Source organism: Morus notabilis, unplaced genomic scaffold (genome assembly GCF_000414095.1).
Source record: "Morus notabilis unplaced genomic scaffold, ASM41409v2 Scaffold306, whole genome shotgun sequence".
NCBI lineage: Eukaryota > Viridiplantae > Streptophyta > Magnoliopsida > Rosales > Moraceae > Morus > Morus notabilis.
Window position 1 is genome coordinate 80133 of NW_010359946.1, and position 27018 is coordinate 107150.

Sequence of the window (27018 nt, forward strand, 5' to 3'; positions counted from 1 at the left end):
ATTCATAAAACACATTCATGAATCGGAGCTCCTACTGGTCCAAGTACCGAATCAACCCTCAAGAGAATTATTTATCTACTTCTTTCTTAAGAAGGAATGGATTCCATCTCGTGTAATAACATTCCCGGCTACCTACTTTATCATGTCTCCAAAATACAAGGAATAGGATTCAGGATCTCAGAATCCGTACCGAGTAAATCAAAAGACACAAATCCATAAATAGGAGTCTGTTAAGAACTTAGGATTAAGATCATCCTATATATGACCATCGGTAGACTCAATTAGAATTTCTATACTTAACGGAATTATTAGAAATTCATATTGTGTCTGTGTCCTTGTTCCACATAATCTCATTATGCGAAATACACTCATTCAATATCTCACCATATTAACAGTGCGGATAACACCGTTCCATTCTAAATGGGAATGGCATGTATTAATAGTGTTTTAATTAAAGATTCTGAACTTTAATTAAATGCATTATGAACATTACTTTTTTATTATTATCCTTAAACATTATCCTCTCGTATATAACACTTATATACAATATTTAAGGTTACATAAATAATCATGGAATTTTCATTGATATTCATAAAATATTCATAAATATATGCACATAAAATAATGAATAAACTCTTTTATTAAATAAATAATAAATATCTTATTACATCTCATGCTTCTAGGACACCATTCCCAACAGTGCATGCATTGGTGTTTGTGGAAATTTGAGTGTTTATTTTAACCCGTTTTGTCTCAGGTGTGCCCACACACACGTCTTCATAGATTCTAGGAATTGACATGGAAGACATATTAATTTGTAAACACAAGGCTTTGGAACAAGTTATCATCCTAATCAGCCGAGGTCAAAGAACTCAAGTTATCATCCTGATCGGCCGCCAGGTATTATTCCTAATTGAGTTCTTAATAAATAAATTAATGTGATTAATTTATGCGTGCATAAATTAATATAATCTATAGAGTATCTCAAAGGTTTTATGAAAATTTTTGTTATACTTGATCCTATCCCCACGTTTCCGCATCCGAATTCGATTCGGAAACCAACAACAGGGTCAAACCCCGTGTACACCGACCAACCGGTGACAGAGAGGTTATTCTCCACTGGTCGGCCGGTGGAAAAGGAACCGGTCGACCGGACCGGTCGACCAGTGGGAGCCTGACAGCTCGACCGACAGGGCCAATCCAAAGAAAATTCGGCTAAAACCTGCAAATCTGAGTTCCAATTCGAAATATTTCAAGGGGAAACAACCAAATCTAGGTTCTAGTTACTAAATCAACTCCATAGAACCAAAGATTCACAATTTCTACCATGATTTTACTCAAAATCCATAAAAATTCATTTCGAACCAAAATAAGTTTTCTCATCCGAAAAATCTGAAACTCAAGAGATGTTTTTCAGAAATCTCACCTCAAATTCTTCTCTTGACGTTGAAATCTCCTTGAAATTCTTCTTTGGTTCGAAATCAGGTTGATTTGGTGAAGATTTGAACGGGAGAGAGAGAGGAACGAATGAGAGAGAGAGAGAGAGAGAGAGTAAAATGACAAGGAAGGAGAGAGAGAGTGCACGGGAAAAGAAAGGAAAAAGGAAGAAAAGAAAAAGAAAGAAAAAAAAGAAAAGAAAACAGGTGCCAAAATATTTAAAATAACAATCTAGAAATGTGTCTACACACACTTCTGGGATAAAAATATAATTAATGAAAATATTTAAATGCCTTAGAAATATTTAAATTTACACGTCAGAACATTTAATAAACAATAATTAATTAATTGAACTAGATTATGCACGCTAATAAATCTTAATTACCTTAATTAATCTCGTTTAATTTCTCGAGGCATTACAAATAATTACGTAAACACTATCTATTTACTAGTTATTTAGTATATCTATTTATTAATTATTAATTAATATATAATATAATTATTAATTAATAATTAATTATTTAATATAACTTTGTTGATAAGTACTAGAAATTGAAAACGGAAAAGAGAAAACAATTTTCAATCGTTTTCTACTTTTTTTACAAAAATCATTCTCATTGTTTTTTGTTTTCGTCTCCGTTTTCAAAATTTTTATTAAACAAACACGATTTGTAAACCGTTTTCGTTTTCGTGCCTAAAGACGTGTGAAAACGTTTTCAAAAACAATTCCAAATGCACTCATTGTTTTTATTTTTATTTTTCCATTGTTGACAATTTATAAAATAATAAAAATAGAAAGAATTTATATTAAAGAACTATATCATGTTAGTAAAGTGCAATGTCAAACAGTGAATTTAGAGAGTGACAGAAAGAGTGATGCTAACACTTTTCTAAATGCAATGCACAATTATCTCATTTTACAAAATATGCATTTAGTAATCATGCCTTATAAAAATACGACGCAGCCATATATTAGTTGACAATTTCATGTTAGGGTTGTGTCTAAGGATGATAATTTTATCGGTTAACCCATTTATCTATAGGGATTCACATTAAACAAAGGGGAGAAAATCCGTTTTACATGGATCCGAATTGTAAATAGGTTAAACTTTTAACTTGTCGCGGGGAAGGAGTTTAGAGGTCCCTAATCCTATTACTCGTTTACCCACCCCGTTTAATTCTATACTATTTTTAAATTAGATATATTATGTATAATATGCTATAATAATAATTTTAAGTACAATCTATCACATAATATATATATATATATAAATTTTAAATTACTTTTCTTTTATTTTTAACTTAATGTTTTGTATGTTTGTATTGTTTAATTAATTATTTATTTATTTTACAATAAAAATAACTACTCGGGTAAATGGGGCACCATGAATGTTCTGAAATCGTGATCGAGAAATATGTCCTATAAGCCGTCAACTTATGTGGGTTCATGAAAAAGGTATGAAGAGTGTTTTTATTTATAGGACGGGTTGACGAGAAGACCACCCTCCTTTAAATCCACCTTCGTTGCCATCCTTAGTCGTGTCTAAATATATTGAAATGCATTAAAAAAAAGTAAAATGTTATTTTATATTTTAATATATGCTAGGTGTTATCTTGCGATAGAGAGCTTGGTTCCTCATTTTAAAAAAATTGGTGTGTTAAATTATTATGAAATGAACAGATAAGAGCTCAATCATACTTTGACATTCTAAATTAATTGTCGTGCTTAAATATTTCTTTAAATAGCTCAACTATAATTAAAACTAAAAATATATAAAATGGTGTGTTTTTAATTGGTTATGTAATTTAATTTAAAAAAATTGGTTATGTAAAATCCTTACAAATCTAATTGCACTAGATTGAATTTATTAATTTGTTTCCTTTTTTTAGCATTATCATAAACTATTTATGTGTAAAAAAGCACAGTAATGGTACTCTTTTTTTAATATGTTAAAATAAGTTAGAAGCTTACGGCCGTGTTTAGAATTGATATCGTTTTTATTTTCACGTTTTTCGAGAAAAAAAAATAAAAATGATTCTAAAATGGCGTTTGACGCAATAAACATAAAAAACGGAAATAAAAATGATTTTTTGGTTTAGTGTAAAATGAGAGAGAAAAGAAAAATAATTTTTAGTCATTTTTCATTTTTTGTTTTTGTTTTCTCCTCTCTCGAGCAGAGAGAGAAAGAGAGACATTAATGGGTTTTTTTACACTGAAAATAATATCTTGATAAAACTACCAAACACATTTTCAAAAATGATTTATATCTAAGGTTAAAAACGTTTTCATTTTCATTTTCATATAAAAAATAAAATCATTTTGAAACGAGTTCCAAACGTGCCCTACATTTTTCTCTTTATTTTTCAATCTGATATGATTTAACTATATAAACAAACTCTATTCATAGGGAACCCCTACCAAAAAACTCCTGAAAACTAATAAATGAGTGAGAAAACATATAAGAAAACATATAGTAAATGTTGGATTGTAAATTTGTCCCCACATCACTAAAGTTGTTGGGTTGCTTGATGCTTATATGTGCTTTGGGCTTCCTCTTTCTTTTTGCTAGCTTTTAGGGATGAATTCTATCCGAGGCTCATTTAACATGATTTTAGAGCCGGATTCATATTAGGTGTGAGAAAGGGTGTTAGATTGTGAATTTGTCTTACATCGCTAAGTTACTAGACTGTTGGGATGTTTACATGTGGTTTGGGTAGTTTTTAGGGATGAGTTCTACCTAGGGTTAGATTAAGGTCACAACACAACAACATAACACAAAACCGGCATGAAGTTGGAGTGTTAGGGTTTGCCTTAAATGAGTTTGGGTCAAAATGGGTTGAACCCGCCAAACACGATTAGAGAAAGGGTCAACACGACATGAATTTTCCAAAATGAAATTAACCCGAATAACTCATTTATTAAACGTGTTATAAATAGATTGACACAAATACGACACATTATGAACCCATTTATAACCTATTTTATAAATATATGTAAAAATTGATCTTATTTTTTGTGTTTGATTGTTGTTTACTGTTTAGTACTTTATTTTATTGTTTTAAGTTTACTATTTTGTTAAGTTGTTGGGATCTTTTCAATTTCTTTTAAATATTTTTAGCTTAAAAAATGGATTTCAGTAAATGAGCTATAAATGTGGTTCAAGTTAACACGACATGGTAACAACTCGTTTTGTAAATAAGTTAGCTGTGTCTTGTTCGTGTCAACTCTTTAATTAAATAATCATATTTGGGTTTTGTCTTCTAACACGATTATTAAATATGTCGTATTTGTGTTAAGAGTTATAATATTTTCTTATAGATATGACATGATATGAACTCGACATAGCAATACAAATTGCTTATCTTAATTGAATTTAAATTTTTGTAAAAGAAGACGTTGTAGAGGGCGGGGCTCGAGTCTTCCTTTTGTAGAAGTAAGTCATACATAAACCTTTATAAAATTCCTCTCTTTTGCGTTGTCAGTCTCCCACTGAGAAAATGAACAACCAAAACACAAGAAGAAATAGAAGAAGAAGAAGATGATGATAAAATCACGATTACAAAAGTCCGTCCTGACTGATTATTTATTAGTAGGGGTGGCAATTCGTGTTGCCATGTTGTATTCGTGTCATGTTGACTCCCTCAGTTGATACGGTAAGGCCTGACACGAACACAACCTATTTATTATTTGTGTCGAAATACAAAACCCAAACACGACCTGTATATTAGCAAGTTGACACGACACGACTAATTCATTTATTAAATAGATCATAAACGTGTCATATCAACCTATTTTTTACCTGCCAACCCATTTATAAAATGAGTGATAAATGAATCGTGTTAACCTATTTCTGAACCCAATTATAACATATTGTTTGCAAGTTACATTAATTGGCATCTTAGGTAACGGATATTGGCTCTTCCTAAAGCTATGGAACAACGCATAAACAAGGATGATGCGCGTAAACAACGCATAACCAACCATCATCATAAAGCAATCAGTAAAAAAAAACAAAACAAAACAAAACTCAAAGCAATTCTACATTTCAAATTCCTCTTCAATGACATCCCCAGCTGCAAATTAGTAAAACTCTGCATTAATGAATTTTCGCATTCGTGATGAAACCATCTTCATGAGAGGTTAGCCTTAAATTGCTTTTTTTTTGTGAGGACAGGCGAAATACCATCAGTCCAAACACAGATCAAACCATAAACAAAAAATTATAAATCCAAATCATAAACACATATCAAATCATCAACACGAAGAGAAATAAAAACCACAAACATAGATCAAATCATCAAAACGAAAAAAATAAAAAAAATGGAGAGGGGAAATACCTGAAACTGAGCGTAGATTTTGAAATCTAACTTCCCGAATGCCGAATTTGATGAAGAAATGAGAAAAACTAAACTTCACGAAGGCCGATCCGACAAAGAAATGAGAAGAACATGACTTTCCCAAAGCCGAATCAGATAGAGAGATGACATATAGGGTGGAGATGAAAGAAGGAAACAAGAAAAGAAGAAGCGAAGAAGAAGGAAGGTTGCAAGGGTGGGTGACTTTTGAGAGAAAGAGAGGGTCAAAACGGTGAAGAGAATGAGCGGCGGTAGAAAAAAAAACCTAGCTTCAACATGGAGTGAAAAAATGAGAGAAGAAAAAAAAATTATTTATCTTTTTCTCTTAAAAAATATATTTGTAAATATAGATAACAAATGGGTTGTAATTATATTTTGTATTTATGTTATTTAAATATGACACGTTTAATAAATGAGTTACGGTGAATTAATTATGTGTCGATGGATCAACCTAAAAACGACGCTATTTAATCGTGTTTTGAGAGACTTTAGGGTTGTTCTTTTACACTTTTGAATTAAGGTGACTTGAGTGATGATCTTGAGCTGAGTTTGAGTTATCACTTGAGTTGAAGTTGTAACTTGAGTTTGTGTTTGGATGTGCACATTTGAGTTATGATTTGAATTGATAATCTGTTTGAGTTTATGTTTTGGTGGGTCAAAACTTAAATTTATATTTATATAGTATTTTAATAAAAACTCAATGGTAATGAAAAATTTTAATAGGTTATATATGTGGGGTTTTATTCATCTTTTCGTTGTGAATGCATAAAAAAATCATCTCAATCAAAATTAAAATGAAAAAATTATGACATTTTTAAAACTAAAAAAAATATTATTTATTAACTTGAGTTTGAGTTTATAAATTTGAGTTAAAAAATAAACTTAAACTTAAATTTAACCCCAAACTTATATTCAAACTCAAATTTTAAAAAAAATATATAAATTTAAATAAAATTATATCTCGGTTACATTTGCAAAATAACAACCCCTAGATTTTGACAGCCCTCTTCATTAGCTCGCTTTTCTCTCTTCGAAGCTTCAACAAGAGAGGGACAGATAGAGAGAATGGAGCGACTCGCGAATGCGTTCTCTGTGCTAGTGCTCGACGCCCCAGACGACGATCAGGCGCGAACGGCGTCGTCTTCCGCCGATTCCAAAGCCAAAGTCTGCGCTTCTGCCGATTCTGGTTACTTCTTCTTACCATAGCTTTCTCTCTCTCTCTCTCTCTCTTTTAATTTTTAATTTTTAATTTTTTCTCTTTTCAATTTTGGGATTATGGAAATCTTTGAAATTTCTTGATAGTAGATTACTCTCGTTGATGTTCCTTTGATGAATTGCTCTTGTTGATATTGAAAATCTTATTCCAATGCCGTGTTCTTTTGTTGTGTTATTTGTTCTTAGCATCTGGGTTTTGAGCAATTCCTCTGTTTTTTTTTTCCTTTATTTATGATCTAAGAATTTGTTTGGTAGGAGGGAAATGTGGAAGGAGGGATTAGTGGGTGCATTTTGGGTTTATAGTTGTTGGTAGGACTTAGCAGAGATTATGGAGGGAATTGGATTAGGAAAGGGATTTAAAATCATCCATAGGACAATAGTTTATAACTTCTCATTTCTAATTTGGACTTGGATTAGGGGAGGTGAATTTTGTTTTAAATCCATCTTTGGATACAAACACCATGATTGGTAGGAGGGGAAAGTGGAAGGAGGGAGAGGGGTGCGGGGATTTGTAGGAGGATTTTGAGGGCATGATTAGTAGGATAGGAAACAGGAGAGAATGAATTGAATGAGAGATTTAAAAAAAAAAAAAAACCTCAACTTTAATCTCTTTCGGCATGGAGAGATTAGAGCGGGAAATCCATACCAAACACAATAAGATAAAGCTCTCCCCTTGTATGTAGGTTATATGCATTTCTTTCCCGGCTATTTTCCCTCCAACACAAACATAGCCGCAGAAAGTTGTCTCTCCCCCTCTCTGTTTTTTCTCTCCATCATATTCTGTTATCCTGTCAAGTTGAGAAATGCCTTTTCGCCACACTTTGTATGACACCGCTTTTTTCTGCCGTTTTTTATAGACAATGGAGACGAAAGACTGTGGGCTCTTAGGAAATGTGCTAGTTATATCTGTTTGTTTGTTTTCCCCTTTAGTAAGAGAAAACTTGATCTTTATAAATAAGATTCTAAAGAGTATAATTCAATTCGGAGTAAGAGGCGTAGAACTAGTTTTATCATTTATGTTAAAGGTGTATTCAGTTCTACAGAAGCTATGCTTAAGGTTTTGGTATGTTTGAGGTTGTCAGTCATGTTTTAGTTTGTGCTGCTTAGGGCTTCCCGTTCTTATTTTCCTGTTCTTGACTGAAAAATCTCTTATTTGCTTTGGGTTTGTTTCAAGGACTCGTTGGACCGGTCAAAGTTGGTCTTACTAATTGTTATAGAATTCTTGATGCAGGTGTGGAAGATAAGGAAGCTAAGAGCACGGCCATAGTAGAAAAACATAAGAACAATCAACAAAACCTAGACACTCCTCCAGCAGAGTACAAGTTGCCTCTCGTGTGGATTGATTTAGAGATGACTGGTAAATTTGTTTTGGAACATTACAAAAGAATGCCTGCTATCTCCAAGGTCTTTTACAAGTCCCTCCTAGATATTTGAATGGAATCTAATCATTGAAAGGAAGTTCTCTGAAAGTTTTTGCTAGGAAAGTTTCTTTATTTCTTGCTTGAAATTCTTCTCATGGAGAAGGAATTTCTAATAGCTAAAGATGTCCAAATTGGCTAAGATAAAGTGGACTTCTAAACCCTATCCAAAACCAAATTCTTTGAATTCTGGAACATATGGAAGTGCTGCTGACATTTATGATTGTGAAAGTACTTGAAAATTTATGGTTCTGAAAATGCCTTGGAAATGAAAAGCTCAAATTTCAGCCAATTTATGTTGAAAGTTCCTATGTTCCTTTTTTCCATGCAGAAATTGAGGGGGTTTTATATTACCCACCTACATATAGTACCGAAATTCTAATATACTCATTGGCAACACTGCAACTCTATTTCAATTTTAGTGTCTCAGTCAACATTTAAAAAGTTTGGAGTCCTATATAAAGTTTTTGGACTTTACGTACATTTCTCATTTAAGTCCTGCATTTTCCAGAAACAACCCACTTATTGTAACTTTTCAATTTCTTTCCTGTTGCTTCATCTTAAAAAAAATTTTACTACAGATTTTAACTTTCCTTTTAGCTTCTTGCACGAAAGACACCTTCGATATGTGCTAGTTTCTACCTTCAATGGAAGGTCGTTGTTTATTAAAAAATATATATGTTCTTGTTTCTACTTATTGATTTTCTGTTTTCATTAACTCGTGAAAAAAAAAGAACGAATGAATAAAGAAAATGATAAATTTATGACTAACTCTTGGTAATAGAACCAATTATGCTTTTTAGTTGTAAACTTTCCTGCATTTTCAAGTATGCTTTTTTATGAGTCTTAGCATAGGAGTTAGGTAAAAATTTCCTGCTTCTGTTTAGAATAGCTACTTACTTTTTCAATAGTTAGTCAAGTTTTTGTGCATTGACATGAAATTGATACCAATAGCTCCATTCTTCTTTACTTCTGTGTATGTGCAGGATTAGATGTTGAAGTTGATAGAATATTGGAAATTGCCTGCATAATTACTGATGGAAATTTAACCAAATCAGTGGAGGTATTTTTCCCATTTCTGTATTGTAATAAGAATTAAGAACCTAAATTTTCTTTATTGTTTTTTCCTCCCTTTAATATTGCTTTTTGGATGTGTGAGAATGGGTTTGTTGTGTTTTCTTATTTAAGATTTATTCTTTATCATTTTTTTTATTATTCTCTTTGTTTACTCTTCTCATTTTGGATTAACTTGTCACTTATCGCCATTTTAAAGTAGCACAATTCTAATGTTAAACTATTAACACAACATACTACTTATAGTGCTATTAGTTAATAGTTATGGTTTTTACTTTTAGCACATTAATAGTTGTTTTATAGGTAAAGATGGACTGTGCACAGTCGGATCTTATACTTACAATAACTAAAAGGATTCCCCCTGTACTGTTCTACAATCAATGGAACAAGCAAATCCCAGAATTTCGATATATAAAATGAATCCTTTTGGTGCTACTGCGCAGTCCATTGACAACCCAACTGGATTTGGTCATATAAAGTGGAGCTTGTGGTCTTGGTTTTACATTTATTCAATAGCAATGAAAAGTATATAACGGAAAAACAGGAGAACAAGCCTGGGTGTTAGTTACTGGACAACATTCTTAAGTTTGCTCCCATATGGTCTGGATTAAATCACGCAAAAACACATGTTGCTGACTAGCCATGGTTTCATGCATTTCAAAGATTGTCATGTTCGGCAGGGTTCAAATTTTACACTTAAACCCTGCTACGTGGGTCTGGAAAATTATTGGATTTTCAAAATGAAAAAGAGAAGCATTTCATTTTTTCCCCATCAAGCTCTCTTGAACTTTTGGAAGTATAGAGAAGAAAGTCGTAACAGCTTACCAATGACTTTTTTTTTTTTTTTTTTTTCTTTTCCCTTTTCCTATTCAGGATAATTTTCCTCTTTCTTCTATTTTTTCTCTTTATTTTTTGTGATTCAGGGTATTTTTCCTCTTTAGGGTCCTGATTTGGTCATCCACCAAAGTAAGGAATGTTTAGATCAGATGGGAGAATGGTGTCAAAGTCATCACGCAGCTAGTGGTAAGCAGCTAATATCCACTGGTTCAACACAATCTCTATTCTCTAGTTACCATATGAATTGGTTGTATCTTCTTTACATCTACTAGTCATATTCATAGGCATGTAACCTTACTTGCATTTAGTAAGATTGCATGACTTACTATTTCTAACTGATTTTAACAATTACAGGGCTGACAAAAAAAGTGCTCCACAGTACAATGATTGAAAGAGAAGCAGAAAAACAGGTTTGTAAGAATTTTGGTTATTTGTATGTCCCTTGCTAATTTTCAGTTTTCTAGCACCAACTCTTCAACATGTCACAATTCGACCAGTTGTGTTGACAACCTTCAATTGTCTTTGACTCTTTGCTCCCATCAGAAGACTTAGAAATCAAGACAGTTCGAGTTTGACTCTGTGTGTGTGTGTGTGTGTGTGTATTATGTATATGGAAATGGAAATTATAAAATTTGGTTATTAGTGAAATAATTAAACGAAACATAACTAGTTTATGTCTACACATGGAAAAAAAAAAAACTGAGATATATATTGATATTCCTTTAAAACCTATTTGTGATCAGTGCTCATTCACTTATTTACACATGAAATCGTGTTGTAAATAATCAATTTTCATTTTCCATAAGTTTTGACTTCTGTATGCAGTCCAAGGATATACAGATACCACACTCTAGGTCATATATTTTCTTCAGAATGCAACTTTGAATAACAATCTTCTTGTTGCCTTTTTATCCTCTCAAAATTTAGGTTGTCATGGCTCATACTCTTGACTTATGCAGGTTATCGAATTTGTGAAAAAGAATGTCGGCACGTACACGCCTCATTTAGCAGGAAATTCAGTTTATATGGATTTCATATTTCTAAAGGTAACGTGATTGCTTTTTCTTGAAAGTAACCTCATATAATTGTAGGTGATCTAGTTAAATAATGTATTTCTTTTCTGAAAAACATGAGCAAATTATTTCTTTCCTCTATTCGTTATCAGGTTTTTATTCGACTTTAAACGGTTCATAAGCATTTCCTAACCCTTTTTTTTTCAGAAATACATGCCGGATTTGGCTAGCCTTTTCTCCCATGTAGTAGTTGATGTCAGCAGCGTGAAAGCGCTATGCATTCGCTGGTATCCTAGAGGTAAAGCTTTAATCACCATGTAAATTTATGGAAGCTACTTTTATTTTTACATTCCTTAGAAATAAAATGATCTGAAATTATGAACTCTTAAGGCATATGCTATAACCTTACTGGAGGTCTGTGCAGGCTACTTTAAGTGGCAAGATTGACTTCTTCTGGCACTTGAAATGCTTTCTAATTTGACCAGTTTTTACTATAAAGTCGGTAGTCGTTAGCTAAATTTAAATTCATCTTGAATAACTAAAGTAGAATTATGCTGACCATGACGCAAAACTAGTGTAGAGTGCATTAAGGATGCTTAGAAATATAAAGGAAATTCTCATTGAAGATAGTTAATTTTGTAATTTTACATCGTAAGGACTGTCAAGAAGAAAATTGTGCCCTTTTTCCATTGAAATTTTAACTGTCAAATGGACAAAAGGACTGATTTGGGACAATTTAGTAGTAGATTAGGGACTTGTTCTAGGACGTTGACAAAAATGGGATATGACCTATAATTCGGGTGCTAAAATGAGTTGAATCCTTAATATGAATTTTGCATACTTGTCATCACCCTGATTCGGATTCAATCGTTTTTTTTTTCTTTTTAGATGTCCTGTTTCGTCTTCATGCATAAACTTGAATAACCGCGACTTTTGTGGTATCAATTATGTAATCTCCGCAGAGGTTGTAATAATCATAATTCACAACCTTGGTTATCTTCTTGTGCTGCATATATTTCAGTCTCTCCCTACCTCTTTTTGAGGGACTCCAGTTCTTCCCATAAGTAGTTAGTTAATCGACCTACTACCGCGAGTTTTACAGATCAGAAGAAAGCCCCAGCTAAAGAAGGTAAACACAGAGCCATGGATGATATCAGAGAAAGCATCAAGGAACTCAAATACTACAAAGAGAGTATATTCAAATCCAAGTCTAAAAGGGGATGATGCAGAAGAAGATGAAGGCGGCATTTGAGAATTGAGCGAGTTTAATTGCATTTTGGTCCACAATTACAGGGCTCATTTCTTCTGTAAATTACAAACTTGGGCTGTAGTATCTTATTTGATTGCCTTGGCTCAGTGCAAGAAGATTGACTTTTTTTTTTTTTTTTTTAACCCAATATATATACATGGTGCAAGTGTATTGAGCCATGACATAATTTTTGTCTGATATACTTAATTTCGCATTGAGCCATGATATCCTCTCATAAATTTGCTACTTTGATCAAGTTGTGAACTTGTGAGCTGTATTTTTTATTTTATTTTTGAGAGGACAACCTTTTTCCACCTTTCCTGAGAAAAGAAAAAGAATATTTTGCATTACTGGGCTTTTTATAACAAAATTAAATTGAGCGACTAAATAAGTTCATAATTTAAGGTAAAGCAAATTTTGCCAAAAAATTAGATAGTTTGTTGCCATTGATTTTTTTCTTTGAATATGTACTTAATTGCATTTTCCCTATAGATAGATTGTCTCTCTTAGAATAAAGTTTCTATATTACTCATCACATAAACAATGCAATAAAATAGAAATGAATAAAATGTTGATAGAAAACTATTTTTGACAAAAAGTTTTGCACAAGACAACTATTACAGGAGAGATGCCAAAAAAAAAAAAAAAAAAAAAAAAAAAAACCTATTCTTCCTAATTAAGTTGAGCTCCATTTTTTTTTTTTTTGAAATAAATAATAACACATGCCTTTTCCTAATTATTACATTGCAATTTGCAAATTAGGAAAATTATTGTGGTAGCATATGAAAATTTTTTTTATGGTGTCATATGAAAAAATAACTACCGGTGGGTTTTTTCTTTTTTCAACTGTTAAAATTTGTATCAAAAAATTCTTTTATGCACATTTTTTTTATCAACGGTAATTCACCTACAGATAGAAGGCCCTATTGGATAGCATGTTTGTACTTTTCAGAATTTTTTAAGAGTTTTTTTTTATAAGACTAGAAAAAAAAATTAACTATTAATAATCCTTTATTTTTAACAGTTAAATTTAAATTAAAAGTTATATGCATATTTTTTTAATTTTGTGTGACAAAAACTCGGTTGGGACTACCAGAGATTTTTTGTTTTTTGTTTTTCTTTTTTTCTTTTTGAAAGGTTACTTTTCCCTCACCGTAAAAAAGCAATGCATCCAAATCGTGGCTGTCTTGAGTCTTGCCTGTAAGTTGACGGTTTGTTTGTTACTCTGTTTAAAGAGTAACAGAGGATAAAACTCTTTTCTCTGTTCTGATCTGCTTCCTCTTCACTTCGATTCGATTCAAAATCGTATTTCACTACCTCCATAACCGATACAGCCCTAGCTTTGATCGAGTACCTTCTCTTTCAAGATTTCACCAGGTACTTACTCTCACGCTCGCTCTAGTTCTGTGTCTATTTTCTCTCAATTTCTGGTTCGAATTGCGGAATTTGGACGGAAGTCCAGTAATTTAGCTTAGTCTTTGTGCTTTGTTTGGTAACCGGGAAAATTCGAGGAAATTGAGGTGATATTGGTTGCAATTCCATTCTTTATTGATGATTTTGCTCGCCTAGGAGTTGTGTGGTGACTTGCATTTATTAGGGCATGTTGAATTTGGGGGTAAGAGTTTGTCAGATCATCAATGCCGAAATGAAGAGGTGAGGGAAGTAGAAAAATAAGAAAAGTGTTTTCTTTTCAGAAATTCATGCCTCTCTATATCACTACAGATTGAAAACTTCAATTTCGTGGTCAAGTGGAGATGTTATGGCCTGAGATGATCAGCAAGAAGTTTGATTTTTTTTAGATTTTTTTTTTAAAGATTGTCATTAGGAGGGAATTTTACCATTTTTAAGATAATTTTGTTAAATTAGTACTGTAAAACTCCAAGGTTTTTCCTTCCTAGCATTGTGCTTTCGGGGGAAACCCCATAAAACATAAATTTTTATTTTTTAAGTGTCTGATATGTTTAACTTTAGGCGTGTTTACTAAACCGTAAAGGAATGTAATGGACAAGATAATGGGATTGGAAAGAAAAGTAAAGTAATAGGATTAATGGTCATTCATTCCTTTTTATGTGTTTACTTGACTATTAGGTGTTGTAATGGGAAACAACCACATTCCATTTTTTATGTTTACTAAAATTAGGAATAGCAATATTCACTAAGATATCCTTTTACACAACTAAATAATCATTGGTTGTATATAGTAATTTATTAAGGGTAGATAATTAAATTTAGTATTTATTCCGTTTTATAAGGAATCAATACTAAGGGGGTGCAAGAATTGGTATTCTCTTTTCTCATTCTGTATATTGTGTGGGGCTCACTAAATGTCCATTACTAATTTTGTAAGTAAACACATTATTAGATGGGAAAAAGGAATCACTCCTTACTTACCCTTTCCCTTTCATGCAAAGTAAACATGCCCTTAAGGGGCCGTTTGGTAAGCAGTAATCAATAGGAATCATGTTCCTGGGAAAGTGATGGAGGGTAATATGATTCCCAAGAATAATACATTACTGTGTTTGGTTCCATACATGAATCTTGTCTCAAATTCCCAGGAATAATACATTATTGTGTTTGGTTGTGTATAGGAATGTTGTGTATTAAAAAAAAAACATTTAAGGGGTTAAAATGTAATTTTAAAAAAATTAAATGTCAAATCTAATTTTAAAAAGTTAATGTTTGCTAAATGAAGCATTTCTTGGTTAAATACATTTACCACATAAAAATAATATAAGGATAAAATTGTAACACAATGTATTGAAAATTTAAACTATGCTATTTATTTTTACTACAAATGGTTTAATAAAATGGGCTATTACGATTTCTCAAAAAAAAAAAAAAAAATTATATTGACCTTATAGAAAAAAGACCTGACCCAATAGTTAATTAGTCTGGCTACCATTATGTGCATGATTATTGATTCAAGAATACCACCTTCTTTGATTTCCTTTGAAATCCATTACTTTTGAATAGGCGGAAGACAGTTTTACCCTTTTATTCAATCATTTGTGAATCTAGACCATACCTTCCATCTTCTTGAAGGTGATGTGAGCAAGATCGGCGAGAGATCCCCGATGTCACTTTGTTGGCTGACAGCCAGATCAGCCGAATGAGCTTCTGTGGAGATCTTCGTCGGATCCTATGAAGAGAACGGAGTCACTCAAATGTCGGTGAAATCTCCACCGCTACCGGCAAACGACCACATCTTGTGACGGCGTTCTCCAAATAGCAAGCTGCGACGACAACTTCTTCTCCAACGGAATTACAAACTGACGATCATCTCAAACGACGTAGTGCATTAAATTGTTCCTCATTGTCGAGATAGGCGTATGGGCTGAGAACAAATTAGTGAGAGAGATTTTGATTCCCGTGATATTACTTTCCTGAGAAAGTGAATAACACTCTATTAGGTGGGTTTAGGATTACCCCAAAATGTGGTAATGTGAATCCCATGGGCTTCACTTTCCTGGGTTTTAAAAAAGTTCAATAATTGTACCAAACATAGAAATCTTTCAGATTCTCATTCCCACCCTTAAGATTACCTCATACCAAACGCTCCCTAAATCATTTATGACCTGCCTTGATGGCCTCCCAATCCAGGAAAAAAAAAAAAAAATTGTGTTTATTTCTCTCTCTTTTTGTTTGTATGGTAGTATGGAACTAGAAGGAGAAAAAGTTATTTGATAATGTCTCTCCTTTTAAATGTTTTTATTATACTGATTCTAGTTGATCATTAATTAGCCGGGTTTGGTGTCATATTTCATATACGGTTTACTTGCAATGCGAGGCGACAATTAGATCTCCTTCTAGTAAAATGCAAATTTTGGAATTTAGACCATCTCCAATGCAAATGCCAGTCGTATATACATATTATTTTCATTTGTGCTCCAATGCATAATACTATTTGAAATGCTAAAATCTACTTTTTCTATAATCAATAAGCTTTAAAAGTTGTAAAAGTAAAATTTTAATTTTAAAATAATTTGAAAAGGCAAAATTTGTAATATGATCAAATGAAAAAGTAACCATATATCAACCAATAGGCATCAAGTGTCAAATTTGCCATATGCTATACTTGCCGAGAAATTTGCCGCAAAATATAGCATATGGCAAATTTGGCACAACAAATAGGAATAGCATTGCATTGGAGAGTGTTTTTTTGCGCTCAAATGCTAAATCTACAATTGGCACATCAATTATAGCATTGCATTGGAGATGCTTATATGGCAAAAATGAAATAATTCAAAAGACATTGGTCCATTGCTACCCAAGTGAAAATTGAAAAAGAAAAGGTCCAAGTAACTATGGTTCAGGCAATAGCCTCTCTTTTATAGTCTGTGTAGATTGTGTTATGTATTTTATTGGGTCTCACCAATTTTCAAGCCTCACCAGTAACATAGAAAACCTGCCATATTCTAGGACTACCAACACCTGAATAAACCGAAAAATTTATCAGTTAGCTTTAGTGATATTCTTAATACAGAAAACCACTGCTCTATGTCTGAAATACTGCGTTATTGCCACATTGGCTTCCTTTGCCTGATTGTACTCTGTTTCCATCGCAGACTTTATGTTCTTTCCTATATTAAAACAAAAAAAGGTTAAGATGACCACCCCATATATATACCCTTATTGCTACATCTTGTCAGGCAACAAATGAAATCAGGACATTGTGTGCAGTAACCTGGCACTTCTATTATAGAACCATGGCTTAATGAGTACTATTATTTTCAGAAGTCTGACAACGTTTAATGTCAAAGATTTTTCCAGACTTGAACACCTTGTTGGCCTCTTGTTATTAGTTTTGTTTTTGAAACATTATTTGAATGGATTTCGAATGTTAAACTTTTCTTCTGCTTCCAGGTTCTTCATGCATGACGAAGTTCGAATATAAAAGCTAATTATAATATCATGGTAAATCTTTTTGCACTTTCAAATTTGAAAAAAACATCATTGTTATTTTCTATTATATATCTATCGTCGACACATTTCGAGTGAGAGAATTTTTTACATCAATGTCTTTCAGAATTTCCTTATTGGAGCTTTTAAGCAGCCATGTAATATTTCGGTAACATTTGCTGATGGAAGAAACCGCAAGCAGGTATTCTACTGATGGAAATACATGCTCCAGTTCCTTTTGTTTTGTTTTGTAATCGTTGAATAACCTTCAAATAAATCTAGGAGATTCTTAAGTGCATAATTAGCATTACTACCACCGGGAATTGTTGATGATATATATATATATATATATATATATATATGTATGTTGGAAAAGAAACGAGAACTGTGAATTGGATTTATTAATAAAAATAAGAAGAATACAACAGAAAAGGACCCAAGCGATCCTCAAACATAAATAAGAATATTAGGATGACTGTGGAATGTTGCTTTTCATTCAGTATACACACATCGCCTGAAACTGAGACTTTCTATGTATAGGATAAAAATCCCCATTATTTGTTGTGAACAGCCATCTATACATATGAGGGCCTTAGATAACAAATTGAAGAATGTTGAGAAGTAATGTGATGTTAGGTTAGTTCCTTTTGGCTCCACCACCTCAAAGTTTCTACTTTCTAGCTTTGTGAAAGTCGACTCTTGTGTGTTTTTTTATCATACAACTATGGTTCTATTTTCACGAATAACAGAAAAGAAAAAAAAAATGAATAGACATGCTAAATGCTCTTCTCAAGTTTCTTTTCTCAAAGCATTTTACCTTGAATCTTGCAATATCCTATATATCTATTTGTCTTTTGTAGGTTCCCTTGAAAAAGGAAAACGGTCAAACAGTTATGGTTCCTCTCTTCCAAAGTCAAGAAAACATTGTTGGGGAGGTATGTTTTGTGCTAATATTGCTAATTATGCTGTTTACAACTTATGAATGGCATATCCAACTGGACTTGGCTAACTTTTCCAATTGCAGCTATCGGACTAAAACTTGCAATTGCCATGTTCAGGTTAATATAGAACCAATAACGGGGAAGAAGCTTGAACACAATGGTGTTAAAATTGAGCTCCTGGGTCAAATAGGTGTGTTTCCTTTACAAGTACTGAGCCTTTCTTCATATGTGTTGGACAAGCATGCTTTTGTACCTGCTGTATGCATTGTTCCTTTATTTAGTAGAAAAATCAATTAAATCTATCTTTGTAGTAAATTTTTGCAGTAATGATAAATGCATCAGTGTTCTTTATACTGAATGTTGTAGAATCTTTTAATCCACAAGTTTCTCATCAAGGCCACAAAAAATGGGCAAGTGTTGTGGTCGCCTGTAAAAGCAACTGGTTCCTTTTCCTGATACTAAGTAGTTTTGAAATCATTGGTACATTTCTTTATTCATTATTGATATCCTCAATTGACCTGCAGAACTTTTAATTGAGACTGAAAATAATAAAAGAGTTTATTTTTCAGTTGGGAAACAATTGATAAGATATTGTCAAAAGACTTTGCGATCTCTTGGAAACTTTCAAGCACATCTATGTTGTTGTTTCCCACTTTTCTTTTTTTCTCTTCTTCTTTTGTTTAATTAACAAATTTATGAAAATTGTTGTCGGCAAACTACCTTTTTCTTGGCAGATCAATATACTCAATCTGTTCAAATAATGTGTTTCTTTTCCTACAGTGAGCACTTCAGTTTTGTTTTGTTTATGTTAGACACACACACACACGCATGCACATATGTGAGAAAACCAACTTAATTAAAAAGAAGAAAAAAAAAATCATGCTTTGTTTGAGAAGATAGAAATTGCATTCCTTAATTGTTTGCTATTTGGTAGTTGGAAAAAGCTTGACAGTCTTAGTAGGGTGATATAGTAGATAAGTCGAAGAGAATGCATGTTGATTAATCCTGATCTTATTGAAATGGGTTTCTAGATTAGAATTGGATGTCAGCTTGCTATGTTTCTGTAATGTCCATGGAAATCCTAGAATTAAATGCTAATTAATTAAGTATTTAAATCAAGACTTTCTTGCTAATCTTGCATTAATATTTTTGTATGAAGAGTTTTGGAATTTTAAGTCAATTTCCATAATTCTATGATTAATATTTCGGCACGTTATAAGTATAACTGCGTATTTTTAATTAGAATATTGTTCAATAGTTGAAAATCTTCTACCTCAATCTAAAGTAGAAGAAATATAATTAATGAGGTACTGGGAGAATTCAGTATAGAAGAGCTTCCATTACGGTACGGTGTTAATAGTGTTCAGACAAACACTTTAACACATTCACGAGACTTTAGTAACCCGTATTCTAGAATTAGAGAGTTTCGCGCTAATTAGTGCTAAAAAGGATATTTCCGTCATTTTTGGACCGGGAGCAGACTTTTTCGATAACTGAGCTTGGCCCGACCTAAGAATAGGAAATTCACTATTTAAGTTGATCCACATTTAGGGCCCATTTGAAAGGTGGTTGTTTGAACCAGAATTCAAAGTTTGTGAGAGAAAACACTACAGAAGAACTTTTTTAATTTAAATTTTTATGAAAGAAAACATTATTCGAACCAAAACTAGGGTAATTTAAACCCTCCAACCAAACAAGCACTAAGCGTTTGATCAATTAAGTGTCGGAAATAACCCGTTTGGAGTCTGGATTTGGACTGAGATTTTTAGCATATCAAGTGATTGGAAACTGTGCAAATTTTGACTGTGCTAACCTAGTAGACAGCTAGGTCCAAGAATGTCAAATAAGAGGGGCAGCCAAAGAGTGGAGAAGATAGAAAAAGTTTGTCCAAATGAGTTCTGATTAAACCTACACATTTTTATAGATTGCAAAATTTAGCAGATCAAGTGATCAGAAACTGTGCAAATTTTGACTGTGCTAACCTAGTAGACAGGTAGGTCCAAGAATGTCAAATAAGAGGGGCAGCCAAAGAGTGAAGAAGATAGAAAAAGTTTGTCCAAATGAGTTCTGATTAAACCTAAACGGTTTTATAGACTTTTGGACTGATTGAGCTTAGTTTCTAACTAGGATTTGTTAAGCTTCTAAGCGAGGTTGAAGACGCAAAAATCATGCTTAACCCACTCTTAATATTGGCGCCCACTTAATCAAAACGGAAGAGAAAAATTTTCCCAATGTAAAAACTAGTCATTCAGACCTTAAATCAACTATTCAATGACTAATAGACAGCATGCTCCCTTTTTTAAACGTTATCCACTTTTTAATGTCCTTATTTGACTTTCTTAGACCTAGTTGTCTCGTAGGTTATCACAGTCAATGAATAGTATAAATATATTTATTTACTGAATTTCTAGTACCTTATTAATCGAATTTTCCTCCACCTCTTAGACTGTTAGAGTCCTAGGTGTTTAGCTAAGAAATGCCAACAAATTGGTAGTCTGGAATCCAACAGATTGTATTTTATTGAATGAAAATGTTAAACAACAACTCGGAGCTCATAGAAGCTCTGGAATTCAACAATGGAAGAAGAGGAAACAAAGTACAGGAAAATTAAGATAGAGGAGGATTTTCGAGTAACCCCCAAACTCCCAGGCAGCGGCACATGCAACAGAATCACAATGCCTCCCTCCTGGTGCGATACTCCCCTGATATTCTCCCAAGCTCTAACCGATCATTCCTGGATCCCCAGGTGGACTTCCCACCTCCATCGGCTGGCCCACTTCATTTAGTCCCGGGCCCACAACATTACCCCTCTTGGCCCTTCTCACATAAACTTTCCTTACCAGGGGCCTAACATAGACTGAGGTGGAAGGTTTCCAAATCTTGAGTGGTATTGTAATTAAAAATGTGCAATTGTACTTATAACATACCGAAACTAACATTAATCTTAGAATTATGGAAATTGACTTAAAATTCTAAATTCTTCATTCAAAAATATTAATGCAAGATTACCAAGAAAATCCTTGGCTTAAATACTTAATTACTTAGTATTTAGTTCTGAGATTTTCCTGGACATTACAGTTTCTACGGTACTTGTTTCCTTTACTTATGTCATAGCTTGATGTTGTACTTAAATGTTCATAGGTTTTTAGCTATGTGCATTAGTCCATTGGAGAAGCGGTCAGATCAAGCTATTGTTTCGTTTCCATGATTTTAATACTGAACTTTTCATCTCTTGTGCATATGGTACAATAAGGTTTCAAATATCATAACTATACTTTTTCTTGCCCCCATTTCAGAATTGTATTTCGACAGAGGCAATTTTTATGATTTTACATCTCTAGGTAAGTTTGTTGAAGGTTTGTTCTTCATTTTTTTTCTCCGCTCACAATGATTAATTAGTAAGGTTCATCATTATGAATATAAATCATATCTTTTTGCAACCCCTTAATTTATATTTCTTTTAGGTCCATTCTTAGTTGACATGACATTTCTGAAAATTTTAATTTCTTAATGTGATCATTTATTTCCAATTTAAAGCCTTCTAATTTTGTGGTCAAACAAGCTCTAATTCCCTTTTTTCTCTCTGCAGTGCGTGAGCTTGATATTCCCGGTGAATTTTATGAGAAGAAGACATATCCATTTGAGTTTTCAACTGTTGAAATGCCATATGAGTCATACAATGGAGTGAACGTACGGCTTAGGTATGCACCTGTCTAACTTGTTCCACACCTTGAAATTTTTAAAGTTTGCTCGTTAATATTGTGTAAGCAATGAGTATTTTCCTTGCTTGATGTGGTTATATGACAGATTTCTTGCACTGTATTGTCTTTACTTTCCCTAGAATATTGGCCTTTGGGGAGAAAGGCTTAGAAATCTCGTCCAACCTTGGTCATTTTGTTAATGGTAGATTAATATAGGCTGCTATTTCTTCATTGCATCTAGTTCTGGCGTATTGTTTTAGTTACCTTTGGTGTTTGTATAAACCCATTGGGATCCACAGTATTTTATTCTAGAAAACAAAGTTCTTTACTCTTAGCACTTTTTGAAACACTTGCAGGTACATATTGAAAGTGACAATTAGCCGAAACTATGTAAGCAACATTGTGGAGTGCCAGGATTTTGTGGTAATTCGTGTTTTTTTTTTTTTTAAATAATTAAAGCTGTGTGTGCATTATTATGACACATACACAAACACACACACACGCATGCACTCGTGTTGTGTGTGTTTAACCTTTTATTTACCTTCATGTCGGTGACTATCTATCTCTGAAACTAGCATTTGAGTCTTGCACAGAAGCGCCTGTGCATGTCTACGCACAATACTTTCTTTTTACTGTTTGATGATTCCTGGCCTTGTAAACTATGTCTTTGATGAGGGAAGTGATGAAAAGGATGTACCAAAAGAGCAAAAGGCATCGGAAATAGGTTGCGGCTTGACCTTAAGGTTTCACACATTAACCTGCTCTCTTTGTTGATATCTTTTGGAGATATAGATGTTGTACTACCCTTATTTCAAAAGTTTGGGGTCTAAACCAATGCCAAGGGATTTAGTATTCTGAAGGTTACAAGTCACACTGTTTCAATTGAATTGGACTACTGACTCTATAACATGCAAAAGGAAAGTAGGACACTGAACTCGGAGAAAATGCAAAATTTCACTTTTAAACAACTTTATGTGCTTGTGTAAAGCCGGTCCTATCTTGTCTTGCTATGAAGACAATACTACGTTATTGAAAAATATTCCACTCATCTAAATGTGCTCAATCTTATTTTATCTGGCAACATATATTTGAATGTTTCGATTTGGGGCATTGTAGAGCACCTCTGTTTTCAATTTATTTGACTTTTACATTTGGCATCAGGTTCAAAACTACACTCCACCTCCATCAATCAATAACAGCATTAAGGTACCTGTCCTATACTCTTATTATCTCTCGATTATTACTTTGCCAATTTTTCTTCAGATAATTGACCGTACCAAGTAAAATTAAGTACCATCACATGTCTGGAGTTAACTGATGGAATCAATGTCAGTCATGTCCTGTTTATGATACTTTTTAAGAAAATTGGTCCATCTTCTCTCTTTTTCTTCTACTCTTTTTTTTTTATTATTCTTTATGTTGAATTGATACTTCCTGCAGATGGAAGTTGGAATTGAGGATTGCCTACATATCGAGTTTGAGTACAGTAAAAGCAAGTATGAACACTTTCATCTTGTTTATTTAATTATGTGTTTCTAGAAGAAGATTCTCATGTGTTCAAATTTTCTATTAAAAAGGTATTACCTGAAAGATGTCATACTTGGGAAGATTTATTTTCTTCTTGTGAGAATCAAGATGAAAAAAATGGAGCTCGAGATCAGGCGGCGAGAGTCTACTGGATCAGGTCCTAATACATATGTTGAAACAGAGACTCTGGCAAAATTCGAGTTGATGGACGGTACTCCTGTGAGAGGTAAGGAGTCGTATATTCCATTTAGTTTCTTTAACATTCCACGTGATGATGTCTATATCTGTTTGGTATTTAGATAACTTGGCACATCTAGGATTATTTTCTGTCAGCAGTTGTTACATCCATATTTTACTAGCTTTGTACTTTGTCTTTCCTTGATATAGGTTGTAATTAAAACCATCTTCTTATCATCAAATGATTGTCGTATAAATGATGTTAGCTTTCCCTTATAATCTGGTTCAAATTCATATAGTGAGCTTGCATGTTTCTGTTTCTACTTTAATTTGGTTGGGAAAGATCCAGTTACGACATTACCTGGTTGCTTTATTATTATTACAAGAAACAAGATATTACTAAAGAAGAAACGTTACAACGAATTTGAGAACAAGAAGTTGTTAAAGAATATAGAAAAGACCAATAAAACTAAAAATAACAAGACGCACTAGTGACTCAAAACACTCATCCAACTTAACATGATCATAAGTTGCTAGAAGTCCTTGAACACTTCATCTGTCAAAGCCCATAAGGATGCTACGTATCGACTCTTTCAAAGAGAAAACTAGCTTTTTTTTTCCCATCTCTCCGGACATCTATCCATTCCTTTCCATCAAAATGACCCAAAAAGTAGCCAGCGCCACAACTTTCACATCACCTTTGCCACCTTACTCGAACCAAAACCAACAGGTTTTCCACAATTAGAGCGCCACAATTTCTAGAAAACCCACGGAAACCAGCTTCCTAATCACTTCTTCCCTACTTAATGTTGTACTTCGGCTTGGGAGATTTAAAAAAAAAAAAAAAAAAAAAAAAAAAAAAAAAAAAAAACGATGTTAATTGCTGCTTTTTTTTTTTCCCCTCGTTACCATGGTGTTTCTTCTATGCATTTCTAACTTTTAACACCACTTTTTCTTATATAGGCGAATCAATTCCTGTTAGACTATTTCTCAGTCCTTGTGAACTTACACCAACATATCGCAATATCAACAACAAGTTTAGTGTCAAGTACTTTCTTAACCTGGTTCTGGTCGATGAAGAGGATCGACGGTATTTCAAGCAGCAAGAAATTACAGTGTATAGACTACTTGAAAGTTAAACGTCGTGGAACATCTCCACCCCCTCAAACATGATGCAGAGAAAAGAGCAGTATGATCATTGTCATCGATTTGTCAAATATTTCTTCAGCTCGTCAAAGCGCGAAGCTGTGGTTTCTATTTCGTTTGATTTTTGGATTTGCGAATTCTCGTATGGGTGATGCTTATGGCTTTACTTTCTTGATGAATCAAGGCCACAAGAGAAAATTTTCATCCTTGGTTTTCATGTTTTTACGAGTCTTCACTATCTGATAGCCATGTTTGAAATCCCCATTTACGATCACGTAGGAAAAAAAAAACGATTGGATATGCATGTGATTGATGGCTGATTGACTTTTGTCAAAGGGGCAGATGCGACATAGGTCTGCTCCAAGTGGGGCATGCCACTTACTCAATTCAGTGAGATATTTAGGCAATATGCTATGATTTTTAATGTTTAATTGACTTTTGTCATAAGTACTAAAATTATTATAAAATATACCACAGTAACATCATTTAAGTTTTGTGTACTAAATAAAATTATATTTGTAATTTTATGTATTTCAGTCAGTATATTTAGATTTTATGAGAGTTTTATGATTTTTCACTATATATTTGTGATTTTTACGAATTTTATGATTTGTAAGTATCATTGACCGTTGCATTTTCTATAATAATTTATGTTTACTAGTATATGTCAATCCAAACCTAAAATTTATAGTGTTTATGTAGGGCCTGTTCGGTTCGTTAATTTAAATTTTTAATTCGAGTTGAGATGTGATGTTGTGTGAGAGCTTTTTACTGTAGTAAAAAAGTTAGATGTGACTGTTTTTTAGAGTTTTTTACTGTAGCAAAACTTGAATTCTAAACTCGAATCAGCGAAATGAACGGGGCCGTAAAGTGTCTCAATTCATCCAATGTGCTTGCACCACGTGTCATTAATGTCGGCCACCTTCTTTCCGCGCGCGTTCCAGTGTGGCATGGTCCACGTTTGCGTCTTTTCATCGCCCAAGCTAACAAGTGGTCTCTCGTTTAATCCAACTAGTATTCCACCCGTGCGGAGCCCACGATCTAAACCAACCCATCATTTGCCAACACGTGGCAGTTCCATTGAAACGTGCCACACCGAATCATTTTCTCAAAAAAAAATTATTTTTTCTAATGGATTTTGAGGGAGAGAAACAGACAAAACATAAGAGACGTTTGGTTCATGGATTATAATCATGTGATTAGAATTATTTTCAATTTACGTGTATTTTTTGTGAGAGAAAATACTGTAACGAATCATGAATCATGATTCAAATCATGGTTTGAATCCTTCAACTAAACATCCCCTAATCATGTCCCCTAAAACCGATTCTCTCCTAGTTATTGGGCATAGATAAAGATAAAAAAAAATGTAAAAAGAAAAAGAGAGAAGATGGGGAGAGGGAAAAGTTGCCACATGGCAGCATGGATGAGCTCCTGGGGACACTATTCAAAAAGGATTCTCCTTTGATAATAGGTAATACCGTAATAGATTTTTTTTTTTTTTGTTTTAAAAAGGTTGTTTACTTCTTCGACCTTATCATCTTTGCTTGGCCCTTTTGTTGGTGAAACATTTGGTGGCAAGTTTTTTTTCTTTTTTTTAATTTAAGTATTGTTTAGTTCACTGATTTGAGTTTTTAATTTGAATTGAGATGTGATTTTATGTGAGAGTTTTTTACTGTAGCAAAAAGGTTATATATGACTGTTTTTTAAAGTTTTTTACTGTAGCAAAACTTAAATTTTAAACTCAAATCGATAAAATGAACGGGACGCTAATCATAAAAATTCTTGAGATTATTTATGGGATTCTCATTAGTTCTTCGTTACTATATGAAAGTAGTAGTATAATAAGGTGTGAAGTTGGTAGTGCGTGGCATTTGTGGTGACTAAAAAAATTACAAAGTACAAACATACATGAATCACGGTGTTTGTGAATTAAAGTATTTTGAAGATTTTATAAATTCATAAATGAAATGAATCATTTTTAAAATTGGAGTGGCATATTAAATTAATTCATCGAGAATAACTATC

At 33.0% G+C, this 27018-nt stretch overlaps 2 protein-coding genes across 7 annotated transcripts; both read left to right on the forward strand.

Moving 5' to 3' along the window:
- The first annotated feature begins 6800 nt into the window (after nt 1-6800).
- Nucleotides 6801-12858, forward strand: LOC21405321 (oligoribonuclease). Its single transcript, XM_010095493.2, has 8 exons — nt 6801-6979; nt 8240-8365; nt 9413-9489; nt 10442-10523; nt 10692-10747; nt 11297-11383; nt 11558-11648; nt 12453-12858. Exons 1-8 carry the CDS (start codon nt 6859-6861, stop codon nt 12572-12574), a joined length of 762 nt encoding a protein of 253 aa, XP_010093795.1. The 5' UTR covers nt 6801-6858; the 3' UTR covers nt 12575-12858.
- A 945-nt stretch (nt 12859-13803) lies between these two features.
- LOC21405322 (vacuolar protein sorting-associated protein 26A) lies at nt 13804-25465 on the forward strand. 6 transcript variants are annotated; one of them, XM_024163934.1, is made up of 13 exons: nt 13804-13976; nt 15618-16009; nt 17463-17513; nt 17626-17700; nt 18359-18433; nt 18557-18629; nt 21736-21780; nt 22029-22140; nt 22497-22563; nt 23302-23346; nt 23581-23636; nt 23718-23893; nt 24808-25465. In XM_024163934.1, the coding sequence occupies exons 3-13, from the start codon at nt 17511-17513 to the stop codon at nt 24981-24983; spliced, it is 903 nt and encodes a 300-aa protein (XP_024019702.1). In that variant the 5' UTR covers nt 13804-13976; nt 15618-16009; nt 17463-17510; the 3' UTR covers nt 24984-25465. The 6 variants fall into 6 exon arrangements, with proteins under 6 accessions (XP_024019702.1, XP_024019701.1, XP_024019703.1 ...); XM_024163933.1 differs by having other exon boundaries at nt 15642-16009; XM_024163935.1 differs by having other exon boundaries at nt 15642-15947.
- Nucleotides 25466-27018: the final 1553 nt, after the last annotated feature.